The following is a 16,086-nucleotide window of genomic DNA, read 5'->3' as shown; positions in this document are numbered from 1 at the left end:
AAATTACAACATATGTAAAATAATATTTGATTTGTCCGATTATTCCCCAAAGTTTCAGACGGAGCTCCGCCCCCTCCGCCTCAGAGCCAATCAGAGGAGCCGCTCATCTCTCCACAGCCCCCTCTAGTGGACAAACCGGACCAGGACACAGAGTTCACTGACCCGTACACAGAGGAGGAGCCGGCCTGGGCCCCGCGGAGCTACCTGGAAAAAGGTACACACACGATGAAGTACTTTTGTACACACTACTATTGGTAAGCTGATTGGCCACGTAGTTCTCCCATAGCATGAATATGAGTATGAGAGTATAAATAAATGAATAAATATATAAATAAAAGCAAAACAAAATCTACAAAATACAAAGTACTAATTAAAACTGTACTCTGGGTTAAAAGCTCAAAAAAGTCCATAGAACATGCAGTACATTTCCAGACACACAAAGTTTATTTACACTTTTGTACATTATTGTGTGTGTGTGTGTGTGTGTGTGTGTCGCCCTCTAGTGGTGGCCATCTATGACTACACGGCGGACAAAGAGGACGAGCTCTCGTTTCAGGAGGGAGCCATAATCTACGTGATCAAAAAGAACGAAGACGGATGGTACGAAGGAGTGATGAACGCCACCACCGGACTGTTCCCCGGAAACTACGTGGAGTCCATCATGCACTACAACGACTGAGAGAGAGGGAGGAGAGGGAGGGAGAGAGGGAGGGAGGAGAGAGAGGAGCAACTACGTGGAGTCCATCATGCACTACAACGACTGAGAGAGAGGGAGAAGGAGGGAGAGAGGGAGGAGAAGAGGAGAGAGGAGAAAGGAGCAGCTATGTGGAGTCTATCATCAACTACAATGACAGAGAGAGAAAGAAAGAGGGAGAGAAAGGAGGATGGAGGAAAGAGAGATTCTGTTGCATTTACTCAGTGATTCTGCATAAATCTGATGTGTTTTTAGCTCCTGTGATTTTCTGTATCTCAAGTGCAGCTGAGAAATTACTGGTAAATTATATTAAATCATTTAAATTAGTCAATTAGATTTTTAGAAATGAAGATTCTCTAAAGGCACAAGATCATTTGTAAAAAATGCACTGAAAACGTGTGTTTAGCAGTTTGTGCCTTTTAACAAGTTCTCAAAGATATTGCACTAAAACATTTATCAAAGCTTATCCAGTGTAAAATGGAAAAAGCCAACTAATACTTTGCAGCTGACGTCATCAACATTCCCAGGGGAGTGACGCTAACTGTAGGCACTGCTCTGTCTGAGCTCACACTGATCATCTCCTGAACATGAGTCTTTAAATACATCTTCCTTTTTTTTTTTTTGACTTTTCAGAAAATCTTAAACCTTTTTGACTGTGTTTGCTGATGTGTGCATTGTGTCACCATGGTAACCGCTGAACATCCCACCATAGACGTACACGCAGTACTCCCTCAATGTGATGTCACTGCAAAGTATTAGTAGTTTATATAAAATATGCAGTATACTTTATATGTATGAGGTATTTAAAAGATTTTTACATGATATAAAAATATAATATTTACATTTTTGTGCAATAGCGACTGTCCAATCAAAAAGAAGCACATTTTGACAGCAGCACAGTGCAGTTTATTAAATATTTTCTGCTTAATTAAAACTGTACGATGTAACTTTTCTGGTGGAGGGTTAAGCTTAAGTTACAGGTCAGATCTGTGAGGAGGCAGCCCTGCTCCCAGTAGAAAGCATGTTCTTTAAATCAGACCTAGTGCGCCACCTGTGGATCATTATGTTATAATTGGGACATTTTAAATCGCAGTATTTATCTAAAACAAAACACAAGTCCACTGACATTAGAAAACAGTGGTGCCCAATGGGGCTGACGTCATTTCAACAAAGAGCCCTGGAAATGTCCATTTCTCCTTTTGACACACGAGCCATTTTTCTGGGGGGTTTGTAGCAGAGTCATTACACAACTCTGCCAAATCCTGTGTGTATCATTGATTAAGAAAATGTATTTGATCAGCAGCATTGCGTCTTGAAAATAAGTGATTAAAGATGACTCAAACGTGCTCGAAGCTCCAAATACAACTTTGGGAGATGAGAAACAGCTATAACAGAGTTTAAAGCTCTGAAAAGTTGATTTTGCAGAAAAGGTCTGATTTAAACTACGTCTTTAGCAATAAAAACACCAGCAATAACAGTAAGGCCTTACACAGGCTCAAAAGCCCCTCAAAATGCTGCACTGTGGTTTATTCACTCCATGGTGATGGTGGGTGAAAGCCACAACTGTAGCCACAGCTGTCCTGGGGCAGACTGACAGAAGTGACACCACTGGCCCCTCCCACCATTACCAGTCACTCACACACGCCACTGTCACTAGACACAACGACAGAACTCAGGCTGGAGAGCAGCACTCCACTGCAGAAAAGTTACACAGAGCAGCTTTAACAGGCTTACATGTACAGTGTGTTTGTCCCGGTGCCTCTCCTGATTCTGTGGAGTGAAATGTTTACAGTGACTTTACCTCTTTATACAAACTCGTGTCATGCATCATTATCTGCTTTATTTTTAATGTAGTTACCCCATAATACTTATAAACTGTATTTTTGCATATTGTGAACATTTTGTAAAATTGTTATTTATTTGGTGCTATGAAACTGAAGGTTATTGTGACTTTGTGTATTTGAGTTTATGGTTTTCTATTAGTGTGAATTTGCCTAAAAACTATGGACCTGGTTTTATTTGACTTTAGTTACAAAGTGTTTTATGGTAAAAAGCACAGATATTTAGAAGTAAGAGAAAGCTACAACTTGCCATACAACTGTTGGGGGTCAGATAACACATCCATATTAGAGTGTGTCAGATGCCCTCCCAGACGTCTGTGTCCCTCATCCACGTGTGATCCACAGTAAATTTATAGATTTTTTCTTGTACTATAATACGAGTTGGATTTGTTCATCTAATTTGCCCAGAACAGGAAACGTCTGGGCAAATGTTCAAAATGTCCTAAATTGAGAATGAAACTGAAATATGATCTGTTAACACAAGTATTTCATGCATTTCAGAACATGTTTGGTTTAAAAAAAATCCTTATCAGACTGGACTACAGGAATTGTCTTTTATTTCTTTTACAAATACTTCAATAATTAATTTTTCCTAAAATTGTGTTCAGATTTGACTTACATTTCCGTGGCATTCTGAGCGTTCTCTTCCATGTCGGTCTTGTTTGTAATCTCCCTTTAAATATCGTCTGTGCAGTTACAGTTGGCTTCGCTCATGGGCCGATTTTAATCAGGATCAAATATGTTTCTGAATAATTTAACTGCATTTTACTGTCCCAACTACTACCTCTTCTACAACTGGTACTACTATCACTACTAAAATTACCACTAGTACTACTTCTGTTGCTACCACTTCTATTGCCTATAATCACTGCAAATAAATAAGGTATTACTGCTACCACTACTACTACTACTACTACTACTACTACTACTACTACTACTACTACTACTACTACTACTACTACTACTACTACTACCATTCACTACCATACAACAAAGCCATATATGTTGTTTTTGTCAGATGCAATTAGACAATCCCTTTATGCATTACTTTATTATAATTATAATTATTATTGTTTAAATAAATTATGCCTTAAGTATTGATCCTGGTAAGATGTGCCGCCTAGAGGAGCTTCCTCTGAGCTAAAGTGTACTGAATAAAAGCAGAATTCTGAATAAAATCAAAAAAAAAATCTAATAAAATGTTTAAATGATGTGGGGTTTTGTTTTGGTTTTTTTTTGTTTTGGTTTTTTGTTTGGTGTTTCCATGCATTTTCAAACATGCATTAACATACATACACTCAGGGCTTATTTAATATTAATATTTCAGATGCTGTTTTTTAGCGTTTATTTAATTTTATTACATTTGATACTTATTGCAATCTTTTTATTTATTTATTTATTTATTTGAGACGGGATACGATTTTAAATAATGTAATTAATTAAATAAATGTTATAATTATAATTTTCTAAACTTAATTTTTCCAAGTATACATTATTAAATATATCTACATATCGTAATCAGCAGAGAGCAGCGTCTGACACAATTATATACACTACATCTCCCAGAATGCACTTTCCCGGAAGAACAACACCCGTCACATTTTTAACCAAGACAGAAACGGCTAACGTTGCTACAAAACCTGCAAAAAACTTAAACAAACGTAGACATTTGGCGCATTTTCTAACGGGAGTTTTTTGTAATACTTTCGCGTTGTGAGTAAATCTTTACAGGTCGTATTTGTACATGTGGACGTGTTTGTTATGGACATGATTCTTGCGGTGTTGTCATTTAGCGCTAGCATGCTAAGCTAGCTAACCCATTCAAAAGAACACAACGATATTTGTATAAAAATATGAATTAGATGCGGTATTTTCATTGTGACTGGGGGCCTATTTCGGTGCTGTACCTACAAAGTTTTCTCGGAGCAATATATGACATAAATTTACCTCAGAAAAATGAGTCTAGCCCCTAAAGAACTGTCAAATCTGCTGAGCATCATTTCGGAGGAGGCGTGCACGAACACGTTTGAGAGCCTGTCCACGCATTTCCACCATTATTTCGGGAAAGGGGAGCATTTTAGGGTTGGGTCGGTGCTGGTAATGCTTCTGCAGCAGCCGGATCTCCTTCCTAGCTCGGCCCAGCGTCTTACAGCTCTGTATCTGCTCTGGGAAATGTACCGAACCGAGCCGATGGCCGCTAACCCGTTTGCCGCTGTGTTTGCGCACCTGCTCAACCCTGCGCCACACGGAGAAGAGCACGAAAAAGTCCTGTCTGGTGAGTTATGGACATGAGATGTTTGAAAGGGTTTCAGTTTGGACATACAGAGGAGGAACAGTGAATATATGGGTAGTGGGTAGTGCTTAAGTGAGAGCAGAGGAGAGGGTCAGAGGAGCAGAGGATGCAGAGGGGAGGGTCAGAGGAGCAGAGGGGGAAAGGGTCAGAGGAGCAGAGGGGGAAAGGGTCAGAGGAGCAGAAGGGGAAAGGGTCAGAGGAGCAGAGGGGGAAAGGGTCAGAGGAGCAGAGGGGGAAAGGGTCAGAGGAGTAAAGGAGAGGGTCAGAGGATGCAGAGGAGAAGGTCAAATGGAGCAGAGGATGCAGTGGACAGGGTCATAGGAGCAGAGGATGAGAGGAGGGGGTCAGAGGATGCAGAGGAGAGGGTCAGAGGAGTAGAGGATGCAGAGGGGAGGGTCAGAGGAGCAGAGGGGGAAAGGGTCAGAGGAGCAGAGGGGGAAAGGGGCAGAGGAGCAGAGGGGAGGGTCAGAGGAGCAGAGGGGGAAAGGGTCAGAGGAGCAGAGGGGGAAAGGGGCAGAGGAGCAGAGGGGAAAGGGTCAGAGGAGCAGAAGGGGAAAGGGTCAGAGGAGCAGAGGGGGAAAGGGTCAGAGGAGCAGAGGGGGAAAGGGTCAGAGGAGCAGGGGGGGAAAGGGTCAGAGGAGCAGGGGGGGAAAGGGTCAGAGGAGCAGGGGGGGAAAGGGTCAGAGGAGCAGAGGGGGAAAGGGTCAGAGGAGCAGAGGGGGAAAGGGTCAGAGGAGTAAAGGAGAGGGTCAGAGGATGCAGAGGAGAAGGTCAAATGGAGCAGAGGATGCAGAGGAGAAGGTCAAATGGAGCAGAGGAGAAGGTCAAATGGAGCAGAGGATGCAGTGGACAGGGTCATAGGAGCAGAGGATGAGAGGAGGGGGTCAGAGGATGCAGAGGAGAGGGTCAGAGGAGTAGAGGATGCAGAGGAGAGGGTCAGAGGAGTAGAGGATGAGAGGAGGGGGTCAGATGGAGCAGAGGAGAGGGTCTGATGAAACAGAGGAGCAGAGGAGAGTGTTGCGTTCTTTTACAAATTAGTCACCAGCTCACGACAACTACTGCTGTTATGGCTCGTTAAAACCCTAAGTAGGTTGTAACTTTTGAAGAAGATTAAACAGTGAGCTGTGTTCCCATTGGTTTGGTTAAAATCATGGTGGCACAAAGAATTTTTATTTGAGTAATTTAATCTCATTCAATTTATGAATAAATGTCATTTGCTGACGATATTTCATCTTTAACCCGTCCTTTTTGGCCAATGTAGTCTTAAGTTTTCAAGTTAACACCAAGAAAGTTAACAGAGATGAGCAATTCCAGGAGCTGAAATGATCCAAATGATTCCAGTGAAGGTGTGTGGAGTTTAAAAACACAATGGAGTCCTGTATTATCACATGATGACATCACAAGGTGGAACAGAGTGTTTTCTGTTTGAGAGAAGAACTCAGCCTAAATATTTAGGGTCCGTGTGCTAAACATGTGTGAATGAAACAAAACACAACTCCAGGTCTGTTTGTGATGAGGAAACATTAAAACATTGATCAGAAAATAACATCACGTGGCTCCTTTAATGGGAATCCCTGAATGACGTCCCTTGATGTCCCTGTTGTGTCTGTGCAGGCTTCCTTCCTCCCATCACGCAGGCGGAGAAGTTCTTCCTGTCTCAGCTGATGTTGGCTCCTCCTCGGGACCTGTTTAAGAAGACGCCCAGGCAGGTGTCGTGTTTGGACGTGGGCACGGCTCCTCAGAGCATCGACATCAGTGGACTGCAGCTCGCCCTGGCAGGTGCGGGGAGGAAAAAAAAAGAGTGATAGATTTTTTTTTAAAGTCTGTATCAAATGCAAAGTTTTCTTCCTGGTAGGGTTGTCAAAAGTATCAAAAATGAGATCCTAAAACTAATTGATACTAAAAAAAGTCACATTCAAAGGACAGGCATCAGGAACTTGTGGCATTATTCAATCAAAGTTGATAGTTTAATCCAGAGTCCTAAATTAAATCCAGAAGAGCAATATGTTTAGCTTTTTCTTATATGGGAAGATTTTGAACACTGTCACAAATAAAAAATGGGGTTCCTGGTCCATCAGCTGGTTGAAAAAGATTAATATGTTTACAGTTTCCTCTTTTAGCGACAACACACCTCACGTTAAAAAGAGACTGCAGTTGTTTAAAGCTAACAGGGTCAACATGGATCTATAGTTATAATTGTGACAAAGTGTAAGAGGGAGGTTGAGGTGAGAGGTAAGTGTTAGCGGTGGACAGTTAGTGAGATATACACACTGGTAATTCTATGTTATGCTGGATTACTGCTACATTATTTACATATTTGACACAATTTGTGGTTAAACATAAGCGTTTGAAATAGAACTGTCTCTTGTTTGATGGATAAAGAACAAAAAACAAAGCTATAAAGCAGTTGTGAAGTTTGTGGTTGGACCTGGACGTGACATCATCACTTAACGCCTCTATAACGCCGTCCTCGTTATTTCCTGTGTGTTTGTTTTGTGCAGAGCGTCAGTCAGAGCTGCCCACTCAGAGCAAGGCCAGTTTCCCAAGTATCCTCAACGACCCCGATCCGGACTCGTCAAACTCCGGCTTCGACAGTTCAGTGGCCAATCAGATCATCGAGTCCCTGGTGACTGGACCACGCCCCCCACTGGAGAGTAAGGGGACTGCATTTCTCACACGCACAGTGGAGTTACTATGTTAACTTTATTATAGTTTTGAAGATACCTCAGTTTCATGCAGTGAGAAGTTATGTTTGAACTGCATTTTCCAATAAAACAAGACAGGAAAGTAAAATGACGATGGCTTTACAGGACGTTTTTTGCCTGCAAAAACAAAAAGCATATAAAAATCTTTGTTGCCATTTTTGTTAAATATTCCTTTGAGGACACAATGCCACAGACAAGACTCGCTTTAAGTATTTTATTCAAAATCGATGGCCAAAATCGATGGCCTGTAGAGCACCATCTTTTGAACCAAGGGTCGTGGTTTTGAGGTAGTGTATTCTTCTTTTCCAAATATAATCAAAATTTTAATAAGTTGATGGCTTTAACTGCTTTTTTGGGAATACTTAGAGTATGTGCATCTCGACAAACTTTCCATTTTTGTTATAAAGTTGTGGCCAGAAAATGGTGAGAGCCCTGTGAGATCATCCATCTAGTTTGGCAGTTAAGTGTTAACTTAACTGCCAAAAGAAAGTTGAGAGGAAAAGTACAAAAATACAGGAAGTAGAACCAAGTTCTTAAACGGAAGCCCTTTATCTGTGCCATCAACACAGGAAATTCCATCCAAAATACAGGGATAATTTCTTAAGCGCAAGGAAGACTTTTTCTGACAATTTTGACTGTCATTTATTTGTATTGGTCTAATCAGAACTATTGTGCACTTTAGACATATTTGGCCCTTGTTAACATTATCGTTTTTAGGTAACAATTGTGGAATTACATCTTTGTCATATCTTTTAGTAAAATCTTCATTATAATAACTGTGTTTTAGTGGATACTCTCCATCGGGTCCTCGAGGGCTCATGGGAGTATGCCCAACCAGTCCACATGTGTTTTGTGGATCTGGAGAAGGCATTCGACCGTGTCCCTCGTGGTGTCCTTTGGGGGGTGTTCTGGGAGTATGGGGTCCGGGGCTCTTTGCTAAGGGCTGTCCGGTCCCTGTATGACCGGAGCAGGAGCTGTGTTCGCATTGCCGGCAGTAAGTCAGACCTGTTCCCGGTGCATGTTGGACTCAGGGCTGCCCTTTGTCACCGGTTCTGTTCATTATATTTATGGACAGAATTTCTAGGCGCAGCCAGGGGCCGGAGGGGGCCTGGTTTGGGAACCACAGGATTTCATCTCTGCTGTTTGCAGATGATGTTGTCCTGATGCTTCTTCGAGCCAGGACCTACAGCAGGCACTGGGGCGGTTTGCAGCCGAGTGTGAAGCGGCTGGGATGAGAATCAGCTCCTCCAAATCCGAGGCCATGGTTCTCGACCGGAAAAAGGTGGTTTGCTCTCTCCGGGTGGGTGGTGAGTCTCTGCCCCAAGTGGAGGAGTTCAAGTATCTCGGGGTCTTGTTCACGAGTGAGGGAAGGATGGAGCGTGAGATTGACAGGCGGATCGGTGCAGCGTCTGCAGTGATGCGGTCGCTGTATCGGTCCATTGTGGTAAAAAAGGAGCTGAGCCGGAAGGCGAAGCTCTCGATTTACCGGTCAATCTACGTTCCTACCCTCACCTATGGTCATGAGCTTTGGGTAATGACCGAAAGGACAAGGTCGCGGATACAAGCGGCTGAAATGGGCTTCCTCCGCAGAGTGGCCGGGCGCACCCTTAGGGATAGGGTGAGGAGCTCGGTCACACGGGAGGAGCTCGGAGTAGAGCCGCTGCTCCTACACGTTGAGAGGAACCAGCTGAGGTGGCTCGGGCATCTGCTCAGGATGCCTCCTGGACGCCTCCCTAGGGAGGTGTTCTGGGCATGTCCCACCGGGAGGAGGCCCCGGGGAAGACCCAGGACACGCTGGAGGGACTATGTCTCTCTGGCCTGGGAACGCCTTGGGGTCCCACCGGAGGAGCTGGAGGACGTGTCCGGGGTGAGGGAAGTCTGGGAGTCCCTGCTTAGACTGCTGCCCCCGCGACCCGGCCCCGGATAAGCGGAAGAAAATGGATGGATGGATGGTGTTTTAGTGGAGTAGTCAAATAAAATGCACTTTACCCTGCACACCTCCTCTCTGCTCTACTCTGAGCTTGTGTTCATCCTGGTTCTTCTTGTCTGCAGGTCACTTCCGCCCTGAGCTGATCCGCCCCCCTCCCCCTCTGCACGTGTGCGAGGACGAGCTGGCCTGGCTCAACCCCACGGAGCCGGAGCACAGCATCCAATGGGATCGTTCCATGTGCGTGAAGAACAGCACCGGAGTGGAAATCAAACGGATCATGGCCAAAGCCTTCAAGAGTCCCCTGTCAGCACAGCAACAGTCCCAGGTGAAAGAGGGGGGCTTTTTAAATTATGTTTGTTTTCAACACAAACGGACCATGCGTCTCTCTCTAATTGGTCAATCCACCTGTCAGTCACGCTCAGCTCAAATCAGGACAGGACATGGTTCCGTGGTTCTTTGTAAAGTTTTGTCAAAGTGCGCGGTTCTGGCTGGACAGGTGTGGAGCGTTAGAAACCCTGTGATATTGAAATTTTGTGTGACTGTTATCATGACCAAAATAACTGTGATAAACGATTAGATCAGGATAATTATTAAAGCTGCTGACAGTTTAAAAATGTTATGGATATGAATCATTATAACTTTGATATTCTGAATAAGTTCCATGTTTAAACAAATGGTATAGTACTGTACTTTGTTCTCAGTGAAAACAACTACGCGTTAGAAGAGAATACTATTGCTGAAATTTGTATTGTGTATTGTCCTTTCTCTACCTATGAATGTCAGTGATACACACATAAAAAACCATGTTATTATTATTTTTACCCTCAAACAAAAATGATTATAACCTTTTTTTCTCGTTATGGTTTAGCTCTACTTTGAAACATGAGGGTTTAGCTCTTCACTCACTGCTTGTGCGTGTGGTTCAGTTACTGGCGGAGCTGGAGAAGGACCCAAAGCTGGTGTACCACATCGGCCTGTCCCCGTCGAAGCTCCCCGACCTGGTGGAGAACAACCCCCTGGTCGCCATAGAGATGCTGCTCAAACTGATGCCGAGCAGTCAGATCACAGAGTACTTCTCTGTGCTGGTCAACATGGACATGTCTCTGCACAGCATGGAGGTCGTCAACAGGTAACGCTCGCCTAACAACACCCACATCAACAATACCTGGGGGTGTGATGCTAACTGGAAGCACTGCTCTGCCTGAAGCTGTTACTCAGATATAGTTAGACTTTAATCTGAGCTTTGACACAATCTGACCATAGAGAATTGACTTAGTTGGAACTACAACAGGTGAGACAAGTCCGTCTCTCAATATAGCACATTTAAAAACAACCTCAGCTGACCAAAGTGCTTCACATAAAACAACTAAACACATAAAACACAATGAGGAATAATTACATTATACAAAAGAGCATAAAATACAATACAATAACAGTGCAAGTACCAACACATTCTATCTACACAATATTAAAAGTCAGGGAGAAAAGATACGTTTTGAGCCGAGATTTAAACTGAGTAACAGACTCAGATGATCGGACAGACAAAGGGAGACTGTTCCACAATTTGGGCGCTGCCACAGAAAAGGCCCTGTCACCCCTAGTTTTGAGCCGAGCTTTAGGCACAGTAAGTAGAAGCTGGTCAGCTGACCTCAGAGTCTGGGAGGAGTATAGGGCTGCAGCAGCTCCCTAAGATAGGCTGGGCCCATAAAGTTAAGACATTTAAAAACAATCAATAACACTTTGAATTTTACCTGAAAAGCAATAGGGAGCCAATGTAAAGTGCACAGAACAGGCGTAATGTGCTCCCGTCTCTTTGTTTTAGTCAGAAGCCGAGCTGCAGCATCCTGAACAGTCTGCAGACGCTGTATAGAGCCCTGGTCCAGACCTACATACAAAGAGTTGCAATAATCCAGGCGTGATGTGATAAAAGCATGTATAGCTTTTTCAAAATCAGCCAGAGGCAAGTAGGGCTTAAGTTTAGCCAGAGTCCGGAGCTGAAAAAAGCTAGTTCTTATAACCGAGCTGATATGTTTGTCGAGTTTGAACATGGAGTCCACGATCACTCCTAGACTCCTCACTGAAGGACGACAGAAGGAGGACAGTGACCCAATCACACTGTCATGTCCAGCGAGTAGCTCGGTTTGACCAAAAACCACAATCTCAGTTTTACTTTGGTTTAAGTTTAAAAAGTTACTGCTCATCCAATTTTGTACATCTCTGAGACAGTCCTACAGTGTTTTAATTGTGGTGTGACTATCGGCCGCCGTCATAGGCAGATAAATTTGAATGTCATCTGCAAAACAATGAAAAGACACTTTGTGTTTTTTAAAAACAGCACCCAGGGGAAGCATATATAAAGCAAAAAGAGCAGGCGCTAATGTAGAACCCTGGGGTACACCATAATTTAATCATAACATTATACTTACAAGCTAGCTAGCATTAGCAAAGTTTTGACAATCAAACTCTTGAACCATCGAACTGATCTCAGGGTTGTTTAAAACCATTTTGTAATTATTCTTTTCACACTTAGATTAGGTGTGTTATTTAAAGTGCCTATAACAGGTTAAACTACTAATTTCACTAAAGATTATATTTTACTAAAAAGTTGCCTAGGTTTTGTTTTTTTTATTTTGGTGAGGTTTATAATTTTACTTCCTGTTTGGACAGAAGTTTATGCAATAGTTATTAGTTCACAGAAAGAAAAAAAAAAAGTATGACTTTTAGTTTGTCAATTAAGTGTTTAGTTCCTTTTAGTTCCTGTAATTCTCAACTTTTTTTTTGTTAGTTGACTGGTGTAAAACTATGATAAATATGTCATTAGAAAAACAAATAAGACAAGAGTTGGCATTGTGCTGATTTAAGGTATGTGAGATATGACTGTGTAGAAACCTCACACCAGCTTTTACACAGTACCACTTTATATGTCTCAATTACATAAACAGATGCGTTTAAGGTCCTGTTTTACACTAAATTGATTCTTGTGAGCTTTAAACCATGTTAGATTGCTGTTAGCTCACCAAAAACAGACCCGAAGTCATGTTTTCATCCACACCTGTTGGAGAAATTTGATTATTATTAGTCTGTCTACATCTCCAAAGCTCAAGTTTTTAAGTTAACATCTCCTTTTACCTTTACTTCAGTAGAGATTGGCAATTCCAAGGTTGAAATCATCGAAATGATACTAGTGGAGGTGTGTGGAGTTTAAAAAAACACTGGAGCACTTCCTGTATTACCACATGATGACATCATGTCAAGGTGGCGTTTGAGAGAAGAGCACAGCTTAAATCTGCAGGGTTTGTGTTAAACATGTGCGAATGAAACAAAACGAAACGCCAGGTCTGTTTGTGACGAAGAAACGACATTGAAAAATGGATCAGAAAATAGTGTAATATTAAATACAGTGAGTTTTGTCTCACCGTGACCTCACAGTGACCTCACAGTGACCTCACAGTGACCTCACAGTGACCTCACAGTGACCTCAGTGACCTTTATCTGTGTTCGTCTCGACCCTTCGGATAAGTCTCGTTCTCGATTAATGCCGTCTTGACTTCAGCCTCATCTAACCATGACCTTAGCTCAAGATCTTGCGATAGTTTCTTGGACGAGAACAAACTAGCATCTGCTGTGAAATCACATTATAAAGAACTATTCTGTTTTGTTTTAGGCTAACTACAGCCGTGGATCTGCCTCCAGAGTTCATCCACCTGTACATCTCCAACTGCATCTCCACCTGTGAACAGATCAAGGACAAGTACATGCAGGTACCACCTCGAAGTGTGAATATGAACGAGTGACAAGGCTTTAAGTGGATTCTGTCTCTCGTTGCCATCAGCTCATCAGTTTTTTTTAATTAATACACATTCAACATTTTTCAAAATTCTAAATATATAAAATTATTGGGCACTGGGACTATGAGAAAAATATAAAGTGAGTGTTTTTTTCCAAAGTTTGGTGAATTTTTTTAGTTTTGTTGTTGGCCTTAATATCTCAGAGCGTGAACAAAACCATGACACTCTTGGGGGGAAAAAGTGAAAATTCCATGTTTTGTTGTATTTCAGAATCGTCTGGTGCGTCTCGTGTGCGTCTTCCTCCAGTCTTTGATCCGAAACAAAATCATAAATGTTCAGGACTTGTTTATCGAGGTCCAGGCGTTTTGTATCGAGTTCAGTCGGATCCGAGAGGCTGCGGGACTGTTCCGACTGCTCAAGACGCTGGACACCGGAGAGAGTCCTGCCGACGCAAAACCTCCGAAATAACAATGGACTGTCCCCAAACATGAACTAAATATGTACAAATGTCCCACGCCTCACCACATAAACCTGTGCTTTTTAAAACTTACTTTTCCCTTTTCCAATGAAATGTTTGGATTTCATTAAATATTTTCAGTTAAATGATACGTCTGCAGTCTTCTTTCATGTGAAAATAAGTTTACACGGTCCTTAACAAATGTCCCACTGATAAAATGTAGTTCTGCGAATGTAATACACCAATATTTAGTATTTTTATTATATGGAATATAATAAATTATATTAATGTTGCTGCGTATTTTTCAACCCATTCAGATTTCTGCATTATCTGTTATGTATTTATCTATTATGTCACATAAAATACAGCAGAGCCTCCAAACAAGGTCAAGGAGGAAAAAAACATCAAGGGAAATTAGGAGATTGAAACTCATAATTAAGACTTTAAAACTCATTAAGAGTTATGACTCTGTATGACACTGTAGTACTTTACGCAGCAAAGAGCAGGAGAGAGCGAACAGATCGTGACACAGAAAAGAGACTAAAGAGACACTATGGAAAACATTTTAACAGGGATGAAAAGAAAGGCGGAGATAGACGGAGGTAAAGTCACCCGAAAAATAAGACGAGGAGGAGGAGTCTGATGAAGAGTATGGAGCACTGGGCTTCACCGTGACTCCGGTGGGACACGAGGACAGACCGGTGTCTACTGTGGACAGTGGACAGTGTGAAGACAAATAAGACGCCTCATTCCACCTCAGTCTGATAAGACGCTGGAGTTTTTTCAGCATAAACGTGTCAAATATGAAACAATCATCCACTTTGTGAATGTGACTTAAACCAGCAGCTCTGAGCATCATAAGGTGGCGTCCCAAATTGCTAAATTACTTGTTTTAATTTTATATTTATTTAATTTTAATGTATTATTTTGATATTTATTTAATTTTAATTTATTCATTTGATGTTTATTTAATTTTATTTTTTTATTTGATATTTAATTAAATTTCATGATCCATCCATCCATCTTCTTCCGCTTTATCCGGGGCCGGGTCGCGGGGGCAGCAGTCTAAGCAGGGACTCCCAGACGTCCCTCACCCCGGACACGTCCTCCAGCTCCTCCGGTGGGACCCCAAGGCGTTCCCAGGCCAGCCGAGAGACGTAGTCCCTCCAGCGTGTCCTGGGTCTTCCCCGGGGCCTCCTCCCGGTGGGACATGCCCAGAACACCTCCCTAGGGAGGCGTCCAGGAGGCATCCTAAGCAGATGCCCGAGCCACCTCAGCTGGTTCCTCTCAACGTGTAGGAGCAGCGGCTCTACTCCGAGCTCCTCCCGTGTGACCGAGCTCCTCACCCTATCCCTAAGGGTGCGCCCAGCCACTCTGCGGAGGAAGCCCATTTCAGCCGCTTGTATCCGCGATCTTGTCCTTTCGGTCATTACCCAAAGTCAGATGACACGACAACAAAGTCGATCATCGACCTCCGACCTAGAGTGTCCTGGTGCCATGTGCACCGATGGACACCCTTGTGCTCGAACATGGTGTTTGTTATGGAAAAGCTGTGACTAGCACAGAAGTCCAATAACAAAACACCGCTCGGGTTCAGATCGGGGAGGCCGTTCCTCCCAATCACGCCCCTCCAAGTGTCACTGTCGTTACCCACATGGGCGTTGAAGTCCCCCAGGAGAACAACGGAGTCCCCAGTTGGTGCACTGTCTAGTACCCCTCCCAGGGACTCCAAGAAGGCCGGGTACTCTGCACTGCTGTTTGGCCCGTAGGCCGACACAACAGTGAGAGACCTGTCCCCGACCCGAAGGCGCAGGGACAGGGACCCTCTCGTTCACCGGAGTGAACCCCAACACGCAGCGGCTGAGCTGTGGGACAATGAGCAAGCCCACACCAGCTCGCCGCCGCTCCCCGCGGGCAACGCCAGAGAAATGGAGAGTCCAACCCCTCTCAAGAAGTTGGGTTCCAGAGCCCGAGCTGTGTGTGGAGGTGAGGCCGACTATATCTAGCCGGTAACGCTCAACCTCCCGCACAAGCTCAGGCTCCTTCCCCCCCAGCGAGGTGACGTTCCACGTCCCCAGAGCTAGTCTCCATGTCCGGAGATCCGGTCGTCGAGGTCCCCGCCTTCGACTGCCGCCCGGATCTCTCCGCACCCGCCCCTCATGGCTCCTCCCGCAGGTGGTGGGTCCACGGGAGGACGGCCCCACGTCGTTCCTTCGGGCTGGGCCCGACCAGGCCCCGTGGGGAAAGGCCCGGCCACCAGGCGCTCGCTGCCGAGCACCCACCCCAGGCCTGGCTCCAGGGTGGGGCCCCGGTAACGCCAGTCCGGGCGACGTAACTGGCCTCGTTGTTTTTCTATTCATGGGGGCTTCTGAACCGCT

General features: G+C 43.9%; 3 protein-coding genes across 3 annotated transcripts in view; all 3 read left to right on the top strand.

Moving 5' to 3' along the window:
- Window positions 1–679, top strand: part of LOC117389153 (abl interactor 2-like) — a 28,468-nt gene extending 27,789 nt beyond the window's left edge. The window contains exons 7-8 of the mRNA XM_055230461.1: window positions 53–214; window positions 504–679. Coding sequence (XP_055086436.1) covers window positions 53–214; window positions 504–679 — 338 coding nt within the window. The remainder of the gene's footprint in view (window positions 1–52; window positions 215–503) is intronic.
- Window positions 1–16,086, top strand: part of wdr75 (WD repeat domain 75) — a 137,126-nt gene that overhangs the window by 72,450 nt on the left and 48,590 nt on the right. The gene's annotated exons all lie outside the window — the stretch shown is intronic.
- Window positions 4,105–13,857, top strand: cnot11 (CCR4-NOT transcription complex, subunit 11). Its single transcript, XM_033987370.2, has 7 exons — window positions 4,105–4,810; window positions 6,443–6,607; window positions 7,330–7,482; window positions 9,586–9,788; window positions 10,390–10,592; window positions 13,128–13,224; window positions 13,522–13,857. The coding sequence occupies exons 1-7, from the start codon at window positions 4,492–4,494 to the stop codon at window positions 13,717–13,719; spliced, it is 1,338 nt and encodes a 445-aa protein (XP_033843261.1). The 5' UTR covers window positions 4,105–4,491; the 3' UTR covers window positions 13,720–13,857.

The sequence above is a fragment of the Periophthalmus magnuspinnatus genome, chromosome 21, assembly GCF_009829125.3.
Source record: "Periophthalmus magnuspinnatus isolate fPerMag1 chromosome 21, fPerMag1.2.pri, whole genome shotgun sequence".
Taxonomy (NCBI): domain Eukaryota; kingdom Metazoa; phylum Chordata; class Actinopteri; order Gobiiformes; family Gobiidae; genus Periophthalmus; species Periophthalmus magnuspinnatus.
This window is presented reverse-complemented; position numbering and strand designations above follow the sequence as displayed.